The sequence below is a fragment of the Emydura macquarii genome, unplaced genomic scaffold (assembly GCF_026122565.2).
Source record: "Emydura macquarii macquarii isolate MOO-44397 ecotype Brisbane River unplaced genomic scaffold, CSIRO-AGI_Emac_v2 contig_2897, whole genome shotgun sequence".
NCBI lineage: Eukaryota > Metazoa > Chordata > Testudines > Chelidae > Emydura > Emydura macquarii.
The window spans coordinates 45,975,498-45,998,348 of NW_027133034.1; the positions used below are offsets into that span (position 1 = coordinate 45,975,498).

At 38.9% G+C, this 22,851-nt stretch overlaps 1 protein-coding gene across 3 annotated transcripts in view; it reads left to right on the forward strand.

The window, feature by feature from the left end:
* OCLN (occludin) overlaps positions 1 to 22,851 on the forward strand; it is a 29,901-nt gene continuing 7,050 nt past the window's right edge. The window contains exons 1-7 of one of the 3 annotated variants that reach the window (XM_067568879.1): positions 1 to 81; positions 1,400 to 1,462; positions 2,071 to 3,030; positions 5,001 to 5,093; positions 5,884 to 6,562; positions 8,403 to 8,564; positions 18,833 to 18,972. In XM_067568879.1, the coding sequence (XP_067424980.1) occupies positions 5,044 to 5,093; positions 5,884 to 6,562; positions 8,403 to 8,564; positions 18,833 to 18,972 (1,031 nt within the window). In that variant the 5' untranslated portion in view covers positions 1 to 81; positions 1,400 to 1,462; positions 2,071 to 3,030; positions 5,001 to 5,043. Of the gene's footprint in view, positions 82 to 1,399; positions 1,463 to 1,524; positions 3,031 to 3,484; positions 3,605 to 5,000; positions 5,094 to 5,883; positions 6,563 to 8,402; positions 8,565 to 18,832; positions 18,973 to 22,851 lie in introns of those variants that run through there. The other 2 variants (XM_067568880.1, XM_067568881.1) reach the window with 2 other exon arrangements.

The window sequence follows — 22,851 nt, forward strand, 5'->3', positions numbered from 1 at the left end:
GCTGTAGCTAAAAGCTAGCTGTGTCTACGTCTGGGGCTTAGGTTGGCTTAACTACGGTGCTCACACCCCTGACTAATGTAGGTAAGTCAAAAATGTGGAGTAGGACCTACACAGTGCCATTTTAAATATAAAAAAAAGACAAGTTCTCTGTTCTGATGAGCTTAATTTGGATACAGATAACCCAAGGTGAATTTACCCAAATGAAAGGAGACTACACAAAGCCCTACCTACTATTTGTTTTAATGCATGCAATAAGGCACAAATCCTGGAACTATATGGAGACCAGGATTTCACCCTCAGCTTTTCAGTGGGGTTTAGATAACACACAGAAATTTCACCCACAGTACTGACGATAATGTCAACATTATGAGTGGAGGGGAGATCAGTGGGGTAACAAAACAATGGACAGTGCCTGGGGAAGTAGTATGGTTAAGTTATGGGTACTTTCAGTTGTTACAATGGTTTGATGTGTCCGCTATCAATGCATCAATATTTATAGTGCACCTATCACTGTTTTCCATGGCTGGAGATCTGCCCAACAAACGTAACTATTTTGTGCTTGTGTACATTAGTATCTTTTTAAATGTTTCAAGTAATTATTGTAAATTTATCAATTATTGTAGTTAAAATTAACCTTTTCTTGTTCAGGATACCAACTAATTCTGTATATATATAATCTACAACAACCTTGCAGTTTGTAAACTACAAGGATGGTGGGGGAGGGAAGGAAGAGAGAAACAACCCTCCTGTTTAAAGTCCTGAATGTTTCAAATAAAGAATAAACAGGCCAGTGATTAAATTGATCATTTTTACTTATATATTATGTTACTCGGCCAAGACTTAGAATTTGCAAATAATTTTCCCACTGGTACTAATAAGGCAATCACAGGTTTAACTCACTGCTTGATGGCATTAGTAAGAAGATATCCTTAGGCTATTTGTGCCAGCTGGAGGTCAGCTGCATCATGTCCAGGGATTTAGATTAACCTGATCCTTACTCTCATTATCTCTGATAAAAGAAGCTAGCACTCATTTAGATTAGACAAAGTAGCCGCAGAGAATAAAGAGGCTGGTGCCTCTTTCTCTCATCTAAAATTATTAGTAAATCAGTCATTAACTACTACCAAAGACATAGAACCAAACTAGTTAATGTGTCAAAATAATCCCAGCCCTAACATTAGCGCTTTCAATAGAATTACATGCAGGACCAATATAGCACAATCTATTCTGTTAAAACATCTCTCCAACACCAAATGTTTCTACAGGTAGAAGAACTAATCCTATTCACTCTTTACAAAAACTTTTGTTATAGCAGCAAGGGGCCATTCTTATTTAACTGCCTCTGGGATCAGCTAGTTTTAGGAATATCAATGTGATAGTTAAATGTCCATCTTCACAGGTGATGATGACACAAATGCATCTCTTGGGACTCACATCAGGTGATTTATCAAGGCTGTAGTAGGTAAGTATAGCATACAAGGAAGCTGAAGCACTGTCTCCATTCAATATTATTTTGCTCCTGTTTAAAATGCATTCTATTTTAGGCATTGTCTACAAGGGAAAGTTCTACCAGTTACAGATATGGATACTCTTACATCCTGTTTACACTATGGGTGCCATAACTATGCTATTTAAGGACTGTAGTGTAGACTCAGAGAACAGCAACAGTAGGATTTTTTCTGTTGTTCTAAGGGAACTTCACCTCCCCAAACAACAGTAGCTGGATCCCTGGAAACATTCTTCCTTCAGTCTAGCTGCCTCCACTGGGGGTAAGGTTGGCATGGCTATGGTATGGTGCTCAGGAAAGTGGACTCTTTACACCTCTGACCACCATAGTTATGTCAACCTAATTCTAAGAGTAGACCAGCCCTTACTCAGATATTTTGGGCGTTTGTTGATGGTCCTTAGGAAGAGGTTTACTTTAAGCTGAAAAAGACACTCCTATGCCACTGTGTCCATGCATAGGTTACATCAACCAGTATAACCATTTCTGATTAAAGTCACACCTTAGTTTACACCGAAACAAGAAGTTAATGTATGCAAGCCTTAGCTCCTTTGATTGCCTTCCAGTGCATGGAGATGGGGGGAGAGGGCATAGAAAGAGCCACACCCCACTCTTCCCACACTGCAGTGCGGACTTACAAGGCAGAAGGAATGCTCGCTACTCTCACCTTTGCCCTCCCCTCGACTGGAACCCGTTTATTTCTACCAGACATTTACGAAGCTCTCCCTCCTGTGCTGGAGCAAACAAGGTTCATTCGTGTTTTCCTGCTACAGCACAACAGACATTTCACAAACAATTCCCAGGGGCTGCCTGCCTGCCGGGCGGGGGAAGCCGCGCTCTAAGGGCCTCCCAATGCACCTCCAGTGATTTCAGTGTGGCTGGGCTGGCAGCGGGGGGAGGGTCAAGTAAAGCGTGTCTGGGACTTGCCACACCTGAAGGACTCTGCTCCCCCCGCCTCCAAAGAGTCCAGCCCGCCCGCACGATAGGAAACCCTGTAAATCCAGGCTCTCCCCGCGCGCACAGCCCAGCCCAGCCCGCCCGTGCTGTACACGAGAAGCCCAGAGCTGCTTGGCCAGCCTCACTCGAAACTGGTTCCCGCCCGGCCCCGCGTCCACGCGCTCGTCGCTCGCGGCGCTTCAGGAACAACCTGTTTCTTTGTTGCCGGGGCTGAGTTTCAGGTGAACGGGTCACACGCCGCCAGCGCCCCGCCCCGCCCCGCCTGCTGCCGGAGGGGAGCAGACCAGCCAATCGGGCCGCGCGGCGGGCGGCTCCCAGCCCGCATTCCAGGCAGGGCTGCGTGGCGGGGAGGGGAGAGCAGAATGGGGGGTGATCACTCCTCTGCCTCATCCCCAGGTATGCAGGCAGGGCGCATGCACCGGGCCTGGGTGTGGCAGGGACGTGGGGGTTAGGAGGAGGAGATCCGTGCAGTTCAGTCCTAGGTCCGACTCCGCAGCAGAGAGACAGAGGCTGAATCTGAGGGGGGGAATCAGGCGATCCCAGCAGGTGGTTCCGTTGCTGGAATTAAGGTAATTGATCTCCTGGCTCTGAGTGCTGGACTGGGTTACAATGTAAACCTCAGAATGGGAAATCAAAGTGGGATGGGGGTGTGAGTGGAACGTGTGTATGTGTGTGTGTGCGCGCGCGCGCTGGGGGAGGGGGGGAGACAACGAGGAAATTTAGGGATCTTGGATTCTCATTAAGTTTTCGTATGTAGTGATGGTTATGGGTTGTAATTTGAAATATCGAAATAAGACAAACAGCTGATACTTCAGTCTCTGGGGATACAAATATGGATGGCTCATTATTATAGCCAGATCATGATCATATCTTACTTATTAAATGGTCAGCTATATATCTAAACTCAGCTCTCTGTTAGTTGGGAGTTCTCTACGTGTTACCATGATGACTCTTCAGTTAGATCTTTTGCACGTTAATTTTCCTCCTGGTCCTGGGGCTATGCACCATAATAAGATTTTTGTCTCAATTACTGCACTCTGATGTGAGAGCTCTCAAAAAGAGTAATGTGGACGGGAGAATGTATCCTATGACTTTTATAGTTTCCACTGAAGTTGTAAACACCACATCCCTTGGGAGCAGTCAGTAAGTACTTTCTTGGGTATCCTATTCAAAGATGGGCTTCTTCTAACAAATTGCTTCCTGGAGATCCATTTTCTTCTTTTCAGCAGTGACAATTCTACTGGGACATTCAGTCTGCTATAAATGCTTTCTTCTCTGTAAAGACATTTTCAGTACAGGAACACATGCATTAAATTATTTTTTGCCTCTCAAAGAAATTCTATCATTGAGCAAAGTCTTCTACTCTTTCCTTTATCTTCACTGCAGTATCACCTCAAGGCTGTACTAAAATGAATTGTTTTGATTGAAATAGCTGTACTCTGCATACCGAAGTGGGTGAAATGTTTTTTGTGATGTTTACTGAACAGCTTTTCCTACCCTAGCAGTTAATAAGGATATCTGCTTCAGGGACTGAAATCATTATTGTTTCAAACTGCAATTTTAAAAGGATAATTTTAAAGAGAACTCTTGGCACTCCACTCCATGGGTAATGGTTTTAAAAACAAGAATCTCCATCACCAAAAGCCTGTTTGCTATATAAAGTACTTGCTGTCACTATAGGTGAGGTGGAGATAAAATTACTACTCTAAGAGTCTAGAATAATGAATAACAGAAGTTTCCCAGCTGGTACTGCCAACTCCCATTGCTCTTTTCTGTCTTTGAAATTCATGGTGCAATCTGACAAAAGTCTTCTCACTCTTATTTAGAAAAACATACAATTTATCCCCAAATGTTGGATTAATCTACCAGATGCACTTTACCAATGGTCATCTAAAGCAGTGGTTTCCAACCTTTTTTCTGCTGTGGCACACCTTGATATCTTTAATTATTTTGAGGCACACCACCATTTAGCTCCAAATGAACTTATGAATATTCAAGAGCCAGAACTCTTCAAATAGTTTGTCAAAAATTCTGTGGCACACCTGCTCAGTCCTGACGGCGCTCTGGTTGGGAAACACTGATCTAAATATGTGGTACTGCTTTGTGTCAATACGTTAACAAACTGGGTAGGAGCAAAAATAATGCTCCCTCTAAAAAAGAAGAAAATGGTAGATGATAATGAAGAATTCTCCATGTTATCAGTACGTGAGACCTCTAGCAAGCTGTTAAATAATTCAAGATCTTTTAGGGAAAAATCTTAGTGTTAAGATCAACCACTATATAAAAGAAGCGTAGGATAAAGGGGAGTCTCTGGATATTTTGGGGGAATTGAAGGAATTGTTTGCAGTTGGTGAATGGAAGGCTCTAATTTTTTAAAGCCTTTGACAGGAAAAAATTGATTTGTTTGTCTTTTCATTATTATTAGAGATTAAATAGCTGTACTGTACTACTTAATAGTAAGGTGATCATACTAGCTACAATGTCATTAAACTATTTAGATTGCTTTGTTACTAAGCCTGTCACTTTTTTCCCCCCCTAGGTACCAAAAATAAGTCTGAATTTAGTGGACCAGCACTTCAACTATGTCATCCAGACCTTTTGAAAGTCCTCCACCTTATCGACCAGATGAATTGTAAATATCCCCTTTTCTGTTTTGGTTACCAATTTAGTTTACCCCAGATAAGCAGTGTACATAGTTGGAGTTCATATCTTTAGCAGCTCATTTATACAACTGTTAACAGTAGCTATGTCAACTGTCATCAGGTTGCTGCTGTTAGGCTGTATCTTGCTGCTTATTTAATGAGAAAGCAGAAGTCTATGTAACACATGGGGCATTTTGAACATGTAGGATGTTCTAATAGCTTGTTTACCATTTTACAAGATGCTTTTTGTCTCTTAGATCTATAAACTAATCAAACATACAATTTGAAAAGCCACTCAGGCATTGCCGCACTCAATGTTGCAACACCTAACTGCCAACGGGGTTTAGGCTCCTAAGTGCCTAAATTCCTTCTGAAAATGTGGTTTAAGCTCCTAAAGCAGCTAGGCATTGTAATGTTGAGCGCTGTTCCATCTAAATGCCATTACAAAAGTGGGCCCTACTGTTTTGTATGATAAATACTACATATTATCACGGTCACAGTCTCTGAGTTTTCCAGAACACCTGTTTCAGTAATCTCTAAATGCCAATGGTCAGAGTGGATTCATTTAAACCTTCTTCTAATATTATTTGTAGATAACCATAATAAAAGCATCTGAGAGAATTCCCTCTTGTTGGAGAAATATAAATGCATTCCATTTAGATTTAGGGTGTCTTTTTAAAAAAACTGGCTAAATCTGACCACTTGCTGAATTAGTCAGTTCCTGAAGTTTTTCATAGCTGACTGAAAACTTCAGTTGATGGTGTTTTCATTTTATTGCAGCAAACCTTCGCACTATGCACCAAGCAACATTACATATGCTGAGGAGATGCGCTCTCAGCCCATGTACTCTCAACCAGCATATTCCTATTATCCAGAGGATGAAGTGAAACACTTCTACAAATGGACTTCCCCTCCAGGAATAATAAAGATCATGTCAGTTCTCATTATAGTGATGTGTGTAGGCATCTTTGCTTGTGTTGCTTCCACGTTGCCTTGGGATCTAGAATTCTACGGAAGTTCCTCTTTGGGATCTGGTGTAGGATATCCTGGATATGGTGGTTTTGGAGGCAGTTATGGATATGGTTATGGATATGGTGGAGCCTATGGCATTGGAGGAAATTACATTGAGCCCCGGGCTGCTAAAGGCTTCATACTTTCAATGGCAGCTTTTTGCTTCATTGCTGGAATGGCGATTTTTGTAACAAGTGTTACCAACTCAAACGTGTCCAGAACAAGAAGATATTATCTAATTGTGATAATAGTAAGTGCCATCCTAGCCTTCTTGGTATTCATTGCTTCTATAGTATATGTACTGGCAGTAAACCCAACCGCACAAGCTTCAGGATCAGTGTTCTACAATCAAGTTGCTAGTCTGTGCAGCCAATATTATGCAACTACAAATACAGGAATCTTCATGAATCAATACTTGTATCACTACTGTGTGGTAGAGCCTCAAGAGGTATGTATGCATTTAATGTCTGTTTTCTTCTTTTAGCAAACCAAATCATACAGCTAACATTTCTGAATACAAAACAGTCATGTACAGAATCCATAGCTAATGTGGCTAAACTTTCTCTGCTCATTAAACCAACTCCTTCAGATTCTACCCTAACCAGTCCGCTGAGTGTTTCTAAAATGAAGAGCCTGAAGAACTTTTATATGCTTCCAGGAATATAGTGAACTCCATGAGCCTGGGTGTGATTAAAATCAATACAAGTAGCTGTTTAAGAGGTCCAAATAAAGTCCTCTTTAACGGGTGGTGATTTTCTCATTCCCTCCACCAATCCTCACCCCATCAGAGTAAAAGGAGCTAATTACTTTGAATATCTTTACATGTGAATGTGAATCTTGTTTCTTTGTCAGTGTTTTTTTTAACCTAATATCCTGTAACAAATTTGTATGTACTAATTAATATTTTTTAAATAATTCTTCAGCTTACTGCAGTTACTAATATGTTGGGGCTAATGGAACTTTATAAAATATTAAATTTGAAAACGTGACAATTAAAAGAGGTTTTATAATCGAAGATAAAATACAACTGCTGCATTTGTGCACTGTAGTCTATTTTTTTTAGAATGCCTCAGTTAACCATATTATTGACTAATTTTCACACTTCTAAAACATAGATTTAATTTTAGTTAAATTTATGTACAAAAAAGATCTGAGCCGGTAAAGTTTAATAGCAGAATACAGCAGACTTTTGGTCTCCTGCCCTAATTAGTGAACACAGTTGTCCCTAGTCTTTTGTCTTCTCGTGTTTTTTTTTCTAGATATAGGTAGATGAACGTCTTGAAACACATGAGACAGAGTGTGCACTGTTTAAGGCCCCAAAATGTACTCAAAGGAAAACAGCATGTGGCAAGAAAAAAACCTGTGCTGCTGACCTTTATGCTGTGCAAAGAAGGCCTAAAAGTGTTTGGGAGGTTTTCTGTTTTGTTTTAAACTTCCTCAGAAATTCATATTCTGTCTGGTTGAAAGAATCTGAGGTATGGAGAACTCTAGTGTAAAGCCTTGTCTTCACTGGAGGAGGGTATTTTTAACTTGAGGTAAAATCCTAGTGAAGAAAAGGTCTAATGGTGAGGTCAGATGAACTAAGTGAGTGAAAATTGACCTCTCGAGAGGGGAAGTCAGTTTTTAGTCACTTTCTTATTTAAAAACCTATTTTTAAGTTGAATTCACATTTAGGATCAAGGAGGTCTTTGCTAAAGATCTAACATCCTCGGCTCTTCAAATTAAAGTATTAAAGCTCATAATAAACATGCTTGAGATCTCCTGAAAGGTCATTTCTGGTTTTATTGGGAGACAAAACTTGACTTTCCTAATGTTTCTGATTTAATTTAAAAAAAAAAAAGTCTAAGGTTTAAAAAATACCAAAAGAGTTCAATTTAAAAAAAAAATCTTGACTAGGTGATGGTCCTGTAAAACAGTCCTCTTCATGTTTCACACAGGCACAGCCAAAATCAGTATAGGTACCCAAACACCATCCTCCTTGGTATAAAAGTGGAGGAGGGGGCTTCCAGGAGGGTTTACTTCTCTACTAGTAAATAGCTTATATTTGGTCTCCTTAACATGCTGCAAAGCCCATTTGTTGGTCTATAAATTGGGGATTTCCTCTGATGGGATTTTAATTGGGGCTAGGATGCTGCCTGTTATATGGAGGGGGAGGAGAGGGCAGTTATTTGTGGGGTTTTTTGGCAGAAGGCTAGGGCACTGACTGAATTGGTTTTTGGCATCTTGAATGGATGGTCTTGTCTTGAAATCAGATGATAAATACCTACTACATCTTTTTCCTTTTTTAGGCTATTGCCATTGTGTTGGGGTTCTTGCTTATTGTGGCTTTTGCCATAATCATATACTTTGCTGTAAAGACCAGAAGTCAGATGAATTATTATGGTAAAATGAACATTCTGTGGGATAAAGCAAAGGTTTATGAAGAAGATCCCCCCAATGTAGAAGAATGGGTAAGTTTAATATTGGTTGCTTATTCTAAACAGGCACAAAACCTCAAATTTCTTTTCAAATTCAAGGTTTCTATGCCCCAAATTTGACTTACCTCCATTATAAGTGACATCATTGTGTAAAACTCCCATTTAAAAAAAAAAAATTCTTTTTTTTAAATCAAAACCCTGAAAAAAAATTACCAAGAGCCTAGTACTAAGAGCAACCCCAACAACAGGCCACTTTGCACATGGAATGGAGCAAAAGCACTTCAAAAAGCCGTTGTTAAACTAGGTGTCAGTTTTCAACTTCTACAATGGGTTGTCTCCAACAGCAAATTATTGTAAAATACTTACTTTGTAAGTATTGTAAAATAATTTACTGTTATATTTTAATAAAAATAATCAGGTCTTGTGTATTGCTATTCTAAATGCTCTGTGAACAGATGGTGTGAGGTAATCAGATAGATCAATCTCAGTGATGCTAAGAATATAGTCAGAGGAAGCACATAAAACTGCAACAGCACTTTGGTGTAGTCCCCAGTTAACCACTGGAAAGCTTGCGACTGGGCTTTGAGATCTGTTATTCAATTTTGGAAAACATTCTTATTAGTTTTTACTTGTAGCTGCTTTCCAAAAAGCCCTGATAGGTATTAAGTAATCCTAAATAAATCAAACACACAACTGCAGGGGTACTTGATTTCTTAATGCTTGTAACTTTATTCAGTCTTCATTGTGTACCTCTGTAAGTATGTTATGACTATCCTGTGATTCTGCTCCACCTCTGCTCATTGGGTAAAGGTCATGAGCCAGGACTGTACTGAGAACTGCTTTAAAGGATCATCTGAAGCAAACATTTCGGTGACAGTTTCTGGGTGTGTCTTTTCATTACCTAATTAACTTGTTTACTCATGTTTCAAGATGGCAGAAAAGGAAACTGCCAGTAAAACTGAAAACCCTGATGATTGATTATCTGGTGGCTTTTTTTGTTTTTGTTTTTATTTTTCAGTACGAAGAGGTGATATACTCTCTATACTTTTAAGGTTTCAGTTAGCTTCCATTGCAAAGGTCTCTTTTTGTCTTAGAACTTTAGTTTTGGAAGATAGTTTTCAGGCTAAAACAGCCAGATATATTCTGAAAGTAAAGGATAATAAGAATATAAGAATGGCCATGCTGGGTCAGACCAATGGTCCATCTAGCCCATATCCTGTCTTCCGACAATGGCCAATGCCAGGTGCTTCAGAGGGAATGACTAGAACAGGTAATGATCAAGTGATCCATTCCGTTGGCCATGCCCAGCCTCTGGCAAACAGTAATCCCTGCCTATCCTGGCTAATAGCTATTGATGGACCTATCCTCCATGAATTTATCTAGTTCTTTTTTGAAACCCATTATAATCTTGGCCTTCACAGCATCCTCTGGCAAGGAGTTCCACAGGCTGCTGTGGGTTATATGAAGAAATACTTCATTTTGTTTATTTTAAACATGCTGCCTATTAATTTCATTTGGTGACCCCTTTGTTTTTGTGTTATATGGAAGAATAAAGAACATTTCCTTATTTACTTTCTCCACACCAGTCATGATTTTATAGACCTCTATCATAGCCCCCTTAGTCATCTCTTTTCCAAGATTAAAAATCCCAGTTTTATTAATCTCTCCTCATACAGAAGCTTTTCCATACCTCTAATCATTTTAGTTGCCCCTTTCTGTACCTTTTCCAATTCCAATATATCTTTTTTGAGAAGGAGCGACCAGATCTGCACACAGTAGTCAAGATGGATTTATGAAGAGGCAATACAATATTTTCTGTCTTATTATCAATCCCTTTCCTAATGATTCCCAACATTGTGTTAGCTTTTTTTGATTCACAGCACACTGAGTGGAAGTTTTCAGAGAACTATCCACAATGACTCTAAGATCACTTTCTTGAATGATAACAGCTAATTTAGACCCCATCATTTTGTATATGTATAGTTGGGATTATGTTTTCCAATGTGCGTTAACTTGCATTTATCAACATTGAATTTCATTTGCCATTTTGTTGCCCAGTCACCAGTTTTGTGAGATCCTTATGTAACTCCTCACAGTCAGCTTTGGACTTAACTATCTTGAGTAGTTTTGTATCATCTGCAAATTTTGCCATCACACTGTTTACCCCTTTTTCCAGATGATTTATAAATATGTTGAACAGTACTGGTCCCAGTACAGGCTCCTGGGGGATACCACTATTTACTTCTCTCCACTGTGAAAACTGGCCATTTATTCCTACTTTTTGTTTCCTGTCTTTTAACCAGTTACTGATCCAGGAGAGGATCTTCCTTCTTATTCCATGACAACTTACTTTGCTTAAGAGCCTTTGGTGAGGGATCTTATAAAAGGCTTTCTGAAAATCCAAGTACACTATATCCACTGGATCACTCTTGTCCACATGCTTGTTAAACCCCCCCCCCCCCAACCCCCACCAAAGAATTCTAGTAGATTGGTGAGGCATGCTTTCCTTTTACCAAAACCATCTTGACTCTTCCCAAACAAATCTTATTCATCTATGTGTCTGATAATTGAAGTTAGACTTACCAGCCTGTAATTGACGGGATTACCTCTGGAGCCTTTTTTAAAAAATTGACGTCACATTAGCTATCTTCCAGTCCTCTGGTACAGAAGCTGATTTGAAGATAAGTTACATACCACAGTTAGTAGTTCAGCAGTTTCTCATTTGAGTTCCTTCAGAACTCTTGGGTGAATACCATCTGGTCCTGGTGACTTATTACTATTTAATTTATCAATTTGTTCCAAAACCTCCTCTAATGATACCTCAATCTAATGGTTCATCAGATTTGTCACCTAAAAAGAATGGCTTAGGTTTGGGAATCTTCCTCACATCCTCAGCCATGATGACCGATGCAAAGAATTCATTTAGTTTCTCTGCAATAGCCTTATCTTTCTTGAGTGCTCCGTTAGCATTTTGGTGGTCCAGTGGCCCCACTGGTTGTTTAGCAGGCTTCCTGTTTCTGATGTACTTAAATTTTTTGCTGTTACTTTTTGAGTCTTTGGCTAGCTGTTCTTCAAATTCTTTTTTGCCCTTCTTATTTATATTTTTACGCTTCACTTGCCAGAGTTTATGCTCCTTTCCATTTTCCTCAATAGGATTTAACTTCCACTTTTTAAAGAATGCCTTTTTGCCTCCAACTGCTTCTTTTACTTTATTTAGCTATGGTGGCACTTTTTTGGTCCTCTTACTATGTTTTTTTAATTTGGGATATACATTGAAATTGAGCCTCTATTATGGTGTCTTTAAAAAGTTTCCATGCAGCTTGCAGGGATTTCACTTTTACCACTGTACCTTTTAATTTCTGTTTAACTTACTCATTTTTGTGTACTTCCCCTTTCTGAAATTAAATGCTACTGTGGTGGGTTGCTTTGGTGTCCACCAGTACCCACACAGGGATGTTAAATTTTATTATGTTATGATCGCTATTACCAAGCGGTTCAGCTATATTCATGTCTTAGACTAGACCCTATCCACATAGGACTAAATCAATAATTGCTTCTCCTCTTATGGGTTCCAGGACTAGCTTCTTCAAGAAGCAGTCATTTAAGGTATCAAGAAACATTACATCTGCATCCTATCCTGAGGTAGCATGTACCCAGTCAATATGGGGATAGTTGAAATCCCCCATTATTACTGAGTTTTTAATTTTTATAACTTCTTTAATCTCCCTGAGTGTTTCATAGTCACTGTCACCAGGTTGGTCAGGTAGTCAGTAGTATATCTCTACTGCTATATTCTTATTATTCAAGCATGGAATTACTGTCCATAGAGATTCTATGGCACAGTTTGGTTCATTTAAGATTATTTCATTTGACTCTATGCTTTCTTTTACTTATAGTGCTGCTCCCCAGTATTCTGCCCTTCTGATATATTTTGTACCCTGGTATTATTGTGTCCCATTGATTATCTTCTCTCCACCAAGTTTGTGTGATGCCTATTATATCAATATCCTCATTTAAGACGAGGCATCAAGTTCACCCATCTTAGTTCTTGGACTGCTAACATTTGTGTATAAGCACTTAAAAAATTGTTACTTTTTAGCTGTCTGCCATTATGTGATGTAATTAAATAGGATTCTTTTTCATTTGACTGTTTCTCATCAGATCCTACTGATATTTTATCCTCTTCCATCCTCTCTTCCTTACTAGGATTTAGAGAATCTCCATTAATAGATTCTCCCCCAAGGGATGTGTCTGTCTGAATCAAGTGCTCCTCCGCACCTGTCGGCTTTCAGCTAGCCCTTAGTTTAAAAACTTCTTTATGACCTTTTTTAATTTTATTCCATTTTGGTTTCCTATGCTTTGTGTGTGTATTTGCTCCCCCTTTCCCAAAAGGTTCCCCCATTCCTAATAAATCTAAACCCCTCCTCCCTACATCATCTCATCCATGCATTTAAGACCATCCAGGTCTGCTTGTCTAATTGGCCCTGTGTGTGGAACTGGAAGCATTTCAGAGAATGCTACCATGGAGGTCCTGGACTTCAATTTCTTACCTAGTAGCTTAAATTTGGTTTAATAAATGTATAAACAACTTGTTTGAGTCACAGTTATGGTTACATTTTAGAGACTTCTGCTTAAAGTTTTTTTGTCTCCTCATAGGTCTATAATAGCTTGTTGTTGCCCTTTCACACTTTCTAGGTAATTGAGTCTCCTTTAGTTCATGTGCTGATTTTATCTGGGGAAAAAAAGGAATTAAAGAACATTTTTTGTTTTGGGACCCAATCCTGCTCTTAGTGATGTTGGTGCGAGTTCTTTGCCACTGCAGTTGGAGGATGGATACCATGCGTGTGAACATGTTGTTGTCCTCTAAAGGCTGGCTGTGTCTTAGAAAGAATTAGGGCAGTGGTTCCCAACCTTTTTGGCTCGAGGGCCACAAATATCATTTTTACAACCCTAGAGGGCCACCAGTCTATCAACGCATAAAAAATGTATTGACGTATACATCATTAAAGACTACAAAACACTATCTATTTAAAGTAAACATTTGATGCTACTGTGCTCATTTTTACATTCACTATTTTACACCTACAAATTACTTGCAGTATGTCACGCACTCATAGACAAAGCACTAGTGTAGAGGAGTGACTGTCACTACTCACTGGAGCACATGGCCTGACAGCTAAGTCACAGTGGATGGCCTGCTAAGTACAGGCCAAACCGGAAGGCACTGATTTTTAGAGTCCTGCCCCTCCTCATATATGGTGGGTCCTGGCTGCTCCGACAGCGGTTCCCCCTGCATTTCCTCCCCCCCTACACTTGTATGGTTTAGGTCTCTCTGAGAACTAGAACATCTCTGAAAATTTAGATTAAACTGAATACTTTTTGAGATGAAAAGATTTTTTTCTTTGTGAAATTTTTAAGTGTCTTATGTTTCAGTGATCCCCTCTGTCTACCAAGCAAAATCACATTATAGCATAAAATGAAACGTAAGTCTTGAAATTGCTTTGTGAAAACATTTTTCTATTCCTGATTTTGAAGAAATTGTCATTATTTGAAAACTAATCATGCTTCACAGCCAATGAGACTGAGAAAGGAGAGAATATAGTGATGGAGAATATATTTGCCTCTGACTTCCATACTGAACAGAGTTAACTTTGAAAAGTGAAGAATGATTGACAATTACCCCTCCTATTCGGGATCTGATACTGCACCCATCACTGGGCTCATTCCCCACAAAAACGGTCTCTTAATTTAGGATGTGCACAGGTTTTGTTGACACGCTGAGAGTATGACTTACTAAAAATTATACAGTAAGCTAGTGGCACAACTAGGCACAGAACCCTCTTAAAGTGTAACAGGCTTTGGCTGCAAAGGAAGGCACTGTCTGTAGTGTGTCCCTCCTCTGCCTGACTGCCCCCAACCTTCTTAACTCCTGCAGTGAATTTAGAGTCTGAAAACAGCTCCCACACTCAAGGCCCTAAATTTAAGCCTAAACCCTGCTCAGTCATTTCTCCAGTGTACCAGCTGGGTTGGGAACGGAAGTGGTGTGCTTTCCCTTTGAAGTTTCACTGCTTGCCTTCCCATAGTGGACTTCAAAGGGAAGCATAGTTCTCTCACAACACATCTGAGGCATGCATCTGCAGCTTGCCAATGCTCAGCCTGTTATATTATGTTGTTGTATTGAAATGAACCAAATCTTTTATCTGTTCATAGGACAGAACAATTAGTATGATATTAAGTGACGGCAAAGGAGAGAGATTTTGTTTTTAAAGTTCAGGCTTTTTGGGGTTGTGTGTTTTTTGTTTTGTTTGCTGCTTTATCGAAGATGATGTAAGAAACCTTAACAAAACAAAACAAAAAAAGTAGACCTATCAGGCAAGTAGTCTGTTTTCCTGGTCCACTGGAAGACTTTTTGTGGGGATGACAGTCCAGTGGTCAGCTGGTTGGAAACTTCCTTGAAACAGGTTTTAGTTGGAAAATGCTGATTCATTAAAACCAACATGTTTCATGGAAACGTAGCAGTTTTGACAAACTTCTGACAAAAGTCAGTCAGGGTTCCACTAGAGGGCTTCCAGGATGTGCAATTAAGAGATAAGACCCCGCCGCCCCCCAGATGCTTCACAGCAGAGGGGAGCCTGTAACTTTGAGAGCATTGGGTAAGACATCTGGTCTAAGGAACCACAACAGTTTCTTTCCTGTTGCCCTACCAATCGGGTTCTGCCACAATACCTCCATTCTGATTTGATTTTTCTATATCCCTACTTCTCCTACATAGATAATTTTACATTGTACCAATTATGTGCTGTTTTTCCATGTCAAAGTCAACATACTTTTTCTGAGGTCCAAGTTCAAACCTCCAAACTTTAACTTGTGATCTGGTCAGGATTTGAACTCTTCTCAGCCATGAAGGATTCATGCATTAGTGAACACTGCCACAACAGGCTTTTAATTAGGAATAATTAAACAGTAGTGTGATTTAAAATGCATGACTTGTGCATGAGTTTCCTTAAATTGAACAATAAAATGTTTCCTCAGCTGATAAATCTTGTTTTGAATGTCTGTCATAACTTTATGCTTTAGTTTGCAATTGTTTGTGTTTGAAAAGGAAAATTCATAACTTGCATATAGATAAAGCATCAGTGTTTATGCCCTGTAAAGCTCATATTGTCCAGGAATAACTTACGTTGCTTTATTAGACTAAAAGACAGTTGTTATAACGTGGATATCCAAATGTGTTGCTTAAACCGGTGTTTCTTTATCATATTTTCCTCCTGGACTAATTACAGAGTTCCACTGGCTAATATAAGGGATGGGACTTTTAAACCAATTTTGTTAAATTGGTGTGACTTTATATGGATGCTCTCACATTGATTTAAATGTGGCTTATGTTAGTTTGGATGTAAATTCACAGGGGCAAGCTAAATTGATAGGCTTAATCTGATGTGAATGTACCCACACAGGTTCTCTAATTCAACTACTTAAACTGGTACAAGTTTATGAAGCCATGCCCTTATTCTTAAAAGAGGTGTAGCAGATTTTATGTTGCAAAATAATTAAGCACTTCTGAAGACCTTATTTGGACTCTTATTTAAGGAAATACATCTATTTACTAGCTCGTTTGTTTGTTTGTTTGTTTTGGTGTTTTTGTTTTTTTAAATTGTGCCTCCCTCTCCTCAGGTTTTTTCTCCCTCTTCTGTAGGCAGTGTAGCGTAATCTACAAGAGTCGTATTCTAAGGCAAAAAGGTCAGGGTTTTGTGTGCACTTGAATGTTCTGTCAGCTAACAAAGCAGACTCCAGCAACTAGGAAGGGAGAGGGAGATAAGGTTTTTTTTTGTTTGTTTTTTTGTTTTTGTTTGTTTGTTTTTTGTTTTTTTTTTTGAGTCTCCTGCCAGTGCACAAACTTTGTATGATGTTCATAAGTAACACTCATTCTTTACTGCTATATAGGTTTTTAGAAGTTGATGCTGCTTTTTCTCTTGTCTGTAGGGGAGGAGGAAAGGCAAGGAGAGAGAGTAACAGGGTTGAGATCCTACCAGCATAGTATTCTGAGAGATTTTGTTTGTCTCCTCCCTATTACTTGCCATCTTAAATGAAGTAGCTTCTTTCTCATTTTTATGTATTTTATATATTATATATTTTATATATTTCTGGAACCTTGTCCATGCTAGCAAAGTTTGTAGTAGTCATTGACTGCTGATGATTATAAGGGTAAAAGCTTCAGTAAAGCCAGGGCTGAGGTATCTGTACCTGGTGTCACAACAGATGACCTGGTGGTTACAGGCTGAACCTTGACTTTGCTACAACTTCCATCAGTGGTGGTAAATTATATATAATTTTACTAGTGTAGATGCAGCTTAGGTCTTGTGTTCATCTTCGTTCTCTGCTTGCCCTCTCATCTTTAGTATTGAGTGTCTGTGTGATAGGTCCCCTTGCCCCAGGTCATGCTGGTGCTGCCCCTGCTTCACCAGCAGGAAAAGCACAACTAGACTGAACCTGTTCTCTTATGATAACCACTTCTCACATGGCTTAGCAGTTACATAATGGAACTGACTAGGCTCCTCAGGTCTGCTTTTAGGGTGCCTATATCTGCTACGATTAGTGGGAATGAGAACATTGACATAATCCCACAGTAGAATTTGAAAAACTGATATTGAAGGGGAGATGTAGGATATTGGCATCTTGTGCCCACCCTAAACCCCTCCCTATTCATGTTATTAAAAAAGCAGGGAAATCAATTAAGTAATATTTTTGGATTTATGTCACATGGAATAAAGTGTGGAAGAATATTGAATGTTTTGAGACTCTTTCTTGGAAACTATTTGTGGATGTAAAACACCTGTGGAACTGGAAAAACTAGTTGAGCCACCCTTTTGTACAAAGAACCCTGAAAGGGATTTCATGCCTGCATATTTTCACAACACTAAAATCTATATATCTAGAGATTAGACACAGTTTGAGAATTAAGCCCTCCTCTGTCTGACTTGTGAAGGGCGGGTAGGCAGTATTGCAAACAACAACAGTGTCCTGTGCACCGCACCACAATATAAATGTAAGATTCTATAATACTGCATGCCCAAGGACACTATAGAGAGCTACATTACAAATGTGCCTGTCACATTTAAATCCACTGACTGCAATCTAGATCATTAGGGGTCTGGTTCAGAAAGGTACTTAAGCATGTACCTAACTTTAAGCATGTGAATAGTTCCCTTGGCTTCAGTGGTTATACTCACATTTAAATAATTCGTTGAATTGGGCCTACAAATAAAGCTGATCACCCAGTTGTTCTAAAAGTCATATTGCTTCTCAGCCTAATAGCCAACTACATTAATCTACTCCTTCTACTCTAATCTTCACACTTTGAAAGCCTGCCCCTTTCAATTCTCAGGTCACGCTTACTGGCAGTGTTTTAAGAAATATAAAAGAAGTTAAATTTCAAATAAAATAATTTTCTCCTTCTCTTTCCCCCCACTTTCCTTTCTGTATTGTTTCTACTTTCACTTCCAAAACTGCTCCACTTCCTTCAAATTGACCCCCAAATGAGAGTAGTAATGAGTCTGGGGGAAGATGAATGTAGCCAGCCCTCCATCTGTCAATCTGCCACGGATATGAAGCAACAGCCGACGCTAACCTGAATGTGATAAAACTATTCCCTGGTACTGCAAGTGTAAAGCCCTTTCTTCATATGCTTGTAAAAGCGATCTGATTTCAGAAATATCCCTGGCATAAATTCCTCCTATAACAATGGCAGTGGAATCAAATTTCTTTAAAAATACCATTAGCACAGGGCTCCGATGCTCTGGGCCTAGAGCCTCCTGTGCTCTGGGCTTAGAGCCTCCTGTGCTCTAGGTGAAAACGGTGATACGGTGAAACTGCTGTAGCTCTAAATGATTTTTTTTTTTTTTCGGTCCTCTGTGGTCCTCTATGATGGCTAGCATGTGAGGGTTCTTTTGACTACAATCCCTCATGTGCACACAAGCTCAGCCCTTGGACGCATTCAGTCAATTTATTTAAATCTGAGTCTCAACTTCTCTTTGGTCAGTGCTACACTAATATTACAATGTAGTCAACAGCTCTATTTTAACAGTGCTAGTGTCTCAGTGTAAATACAGGAACATTTTGATTTTTGAATAATTTGTGTCGTTCTAGTTCTGAAAACACTTTTAAAATTTCTTTTAAAAACCAAGCAAAACTCGGAGTGAACTGCTGGAGGTGTGTTTTGTTTAAAAAAAAAAATGCTTTCAGTCACAAAACTGATGTTATGCATATTAACGTCTTTTTCTGGGTGGGGATTGTTTTGCTAGGTGAAAAATGTAAATGCAGAGCCAGCAGAAATACCAGCAGTGGACTACTCAGAACAAGTTGCCAGTTCCATGGCTTACCCTGCTTCTGAAAAAGTTAATGAGAATCGGGTTTATACAGACACAGCCTACCGAGCTATGCCGTAAGTAAACTGTTCCTGCTTATTTAATGGATACAGAATACTAGAAGAGTAAAGAAGAAAAGCATTTAAACTCTTGATCTAAAGAAAAGATCAAATCTTTCAGTCCTTACTCAGGATTCCATATGGAAGAAATGTATGGGATTCTTGCCAGAACGGTTATTGCAGAAGTTATCCTGTCTGTGATTAACTTGTACACATTGACTCATTGTTTTTTGTGTCAGTTTCATATTCTAGTTTTATAAAGTTTACGGAAGCTTCATGTTAAAATTGCACCTTTGTTTGTAAAAAATCAAGTGACACAAATTAGTGACACACAAGCTTCACCTATAAGTGTAGTTGAAAGGGGTGGTCTCCAGGTTACACTGTTCTCACTAATTTATAACATGATTTTGATATTTAGATGATTTCGAAAAGAATTGCTAGTCAATTTGTGGTAAGATAATCTAGGAAGTGACCATGTTTTGTAGTTGTTTACCCATATTAGTCCCTTTCTGGTGTGATAATTTTTAGTTGTTCTCATTTGCATTACCCCTTTTATCCTTGTTCTGAGGTTTGTCTGGCCCATAGGTATTATTTAAGTTGTTCAAACTAGCACTAAGTGTTTAGGATAGATTCTTTTAAGGCATCTATTATCTTGGTGTCCAAGCACCAGAGTGTGTAAATATTTAAAGGGGAAAAGAGGACTAAATACTCCTTATCATAAGCAGAAGTGGGGGGAATTAAATAGAGTGTTCTGATGAAGAAAAACTGCACCCATGTTTTTGAAGAAAAATACAGGGGGACTGTCAGACATAGAAGTTTGGGGCATGAAATTCAAAGTGTGGGGGCTGAAGAGAAATGAATTGCTTGTTTGGAAGTTGTTTGACTGGGTAGATAGATAAATCAACAATGGTCATCAAACTGGATTCCTTCTAAAAGGAAAGTCCTAAAATCCACTCATTCTAACCCACCCCTGTACTTCCTTAATTGTTATCAGTCTTTCATCTGAGTGAGGAATATGAAGTCTCCTTAAGATCCTATTGATCTCTGAACTCCTCTATCCAACCCTCGGGGAGCTAGGGCATACTATATACAGTCTGTTTGCTATAGTGTCTGGAGCAGAGGGTGTGCTCTTCAACTTTTAATTGCTCATCCTTATCTCTCTTGGGTTCATCTGTGGTGCAAGATAGCTGCTCTCCAGACTAAGGGAAAGGCTTGTTAATGTTCGCTACCTAGAATGGGTAAAATAACCAAATGGAGGGGATGATAATGTTCAGAACAGAATATTTTCCTGACAGAAATAAGTCTTTAATCTGAGGGGCTTTTTTTGTGTGTTTAAATCATGGAATATGTGAACCTTGACACAAACATACTTCATACTGCCTCTCCCCACCAGACATAGAATCAATTTGATTCCTCAGATAAGAACTACAACATGAGTAAAAGTCACACTGATTGGCTAATTGATCTTGTAGCAAATCCACAATATTGAACTGATCCTAAAACACGCTTATATTATTCCTTTTTCTCTGTTCGGGAGCAGGCAGAGGACTTGGACTGTGCAGAAATTCTGCTTCTAAGCAGGACTCCTGTATGACACAGTTCTCTGCTTGCTCATGACAATGGAAGAAGATACCAGTCTGCCAAAAGTGAGGGGTGCAGCTGCCTTGTTTACATCTGAAAAACAAACCCATGGCTGGATCTTATTGGAGATCTATAATCTGTCTGTTTAAATATAACTGTGTTTCTCTCCTGAATGTTTTAAATCAGAAAATATCTCCAAAGACTTTGGATAGTCTTCATTGAATGGTACTCTCACATCATGTGAAAAGAAAATTAGTTTCAATTTGAATATCTTCAGCAACTGTTCATAAATTAGTTATTGAAATGTCTGCAGTAGTTGAATACATTTCCTTCCACTCTTTCCTGCAGATCACTTGCCATATGTGCATCAATTTCCCCCCCTCCCCCAAGAAACTATTAAATAGTAAAACACTGAGGTGTGAATAAGGCCCAGTACTTATAAAAATTCTCAATTTCCAATTTTAAAAACAAATTCAAAGCAACTGAACTGAGACTCTGGAATTAAATACCTAATGTGCAGTATCTTAACTTTGCAACTAATAACAGTTAGGAGGGAACTCAAGAGAATTGTACTTCTCCTCCCAGTAGGCACATCTTCTGTTCTTCTAGTTCTGCTTGTTCCAGGAAGTGCCAAAGAAGGTTCTCTAGATAGTCTTTAGCTGCATAGGGAAAGAAAAACACTTCAAATTCAGTAGGAATTTTAAAATTAAATTTAGGATAGGATGAAGTCTTACATCAGGTCTGAATGGAATTCCATATCTGTGTTTCTCAATGACCGATCCGTGAGATCTGCTGGTCCCTGAGATCTCTTGGACACAGTTTAGGAAGGCAGCAAGCCGGTCCCTGGCATCAAAAAGGTTGAGAAATACTGCACTATATCACTCTGTGATACCTCTTGATCCTCTCTACTTCCCTTCTCTAACAGCTTTGGATCGTGGTGATCTTTCCTCCATCTGACATAAGCATGCTGGATACTGTTTCCTTCAGAGAAATGAATGCCTTGAAGTCAAGGCATAGAGAATATGTCGTTAGTGTAGGTGATGGCGCTGAACTTCAGGGGCCTCTCTTTATATTCAATTAGTCTGAATATGACTAGAGGTCACTACATAATAATTTTGTAAGGTTCTGCGTTTGAGTCCAGTAAAGCTGTTCCATGAGTCAGTATTTTTCATCATTTTTCTTTAGTGGATGCCATTTTCAGATCCAAATATAATAAAATGAATTCCTGTTATGACTAAGTTGATCATAAGTGATTTAAATAATGTAAATTGTAGTGATCTAATCACTTGTACTATTGTCTACTCTCTATAGTTAGGGCTGTTTGGTGCTTCAGCATTAAATCATTTAAAAGACTGTTAGAGCCATGCCCACAAATTGTCCCATCAAAAACAATTCAATGCAAATGAAAAGTAAGAATAGGTAAGCTGGCCACAAGGCAAAATGCAATAACCTAATAAATGGGGGCGATGGCATTATTATATGTAAATATGTCTTGTTTTAGAAAATCCGGGAAGACAGCTTATATGTAAACAAGGATAGATCCTGTAAACAATAAATTTATTCCTGTTGCTTGTATAAAACATGCTTATTTGCAGATACCATCACCATAGCGTGAAATTAATTGTTGGTGCAAATGCCAGATTTTTCATAACCTTCGCTCACCATAACTCTCTGTTTCCCACTTCTCCATCTCTCTCATTCTTCAGTGCCCTTCCTAAAATGAGATGCTTAGGATTGTGTCCAGTACAGTAGGCATGGTAAGTTTTGCTAATAGCGAAGTGTAGCTGTGTTTCTTAAAATATTAGGGGCATCTGTCCAGCAAAAGAGAGAACCATGCAAGAAATTTCATGTTCCATGGTTAGGTAATGAACGGATTTAATCCTTTTGAAGGACAGTAAAAGAAATAGCTTTGACAGACATCAGGGCTACTGCCATTCTTAGCAAGTATTATTTCTATTGTAAACTGAGTGCCATTCTGTAACAGACACACTTTTTTAAAAATTCACAAGTAGCTTTCCTTGTATAGGGATATCTCTGTAAGGCTAGTTGATTACAGTGCACTGAAAGTGTGTATGTCTCAACTCATCCAGTTTTAGGTGAAAATAGGAGCATGAAAGCACAGAGGTGGCAAAATTAAAAATTTGGGAAACTTGTTCCATTTGAGTTTGGAACAAATACATTTGTATTCTACTTTACAAACAATTTGTTAGCCAAAGTCAGTGGAGGGGAAAAATGAATAACTTTTGTTTTCCAAATACACGTTGAATTTTTTTATAGAATAAAAATTCAGATTATTTTGTCTTTATGATTTGATCC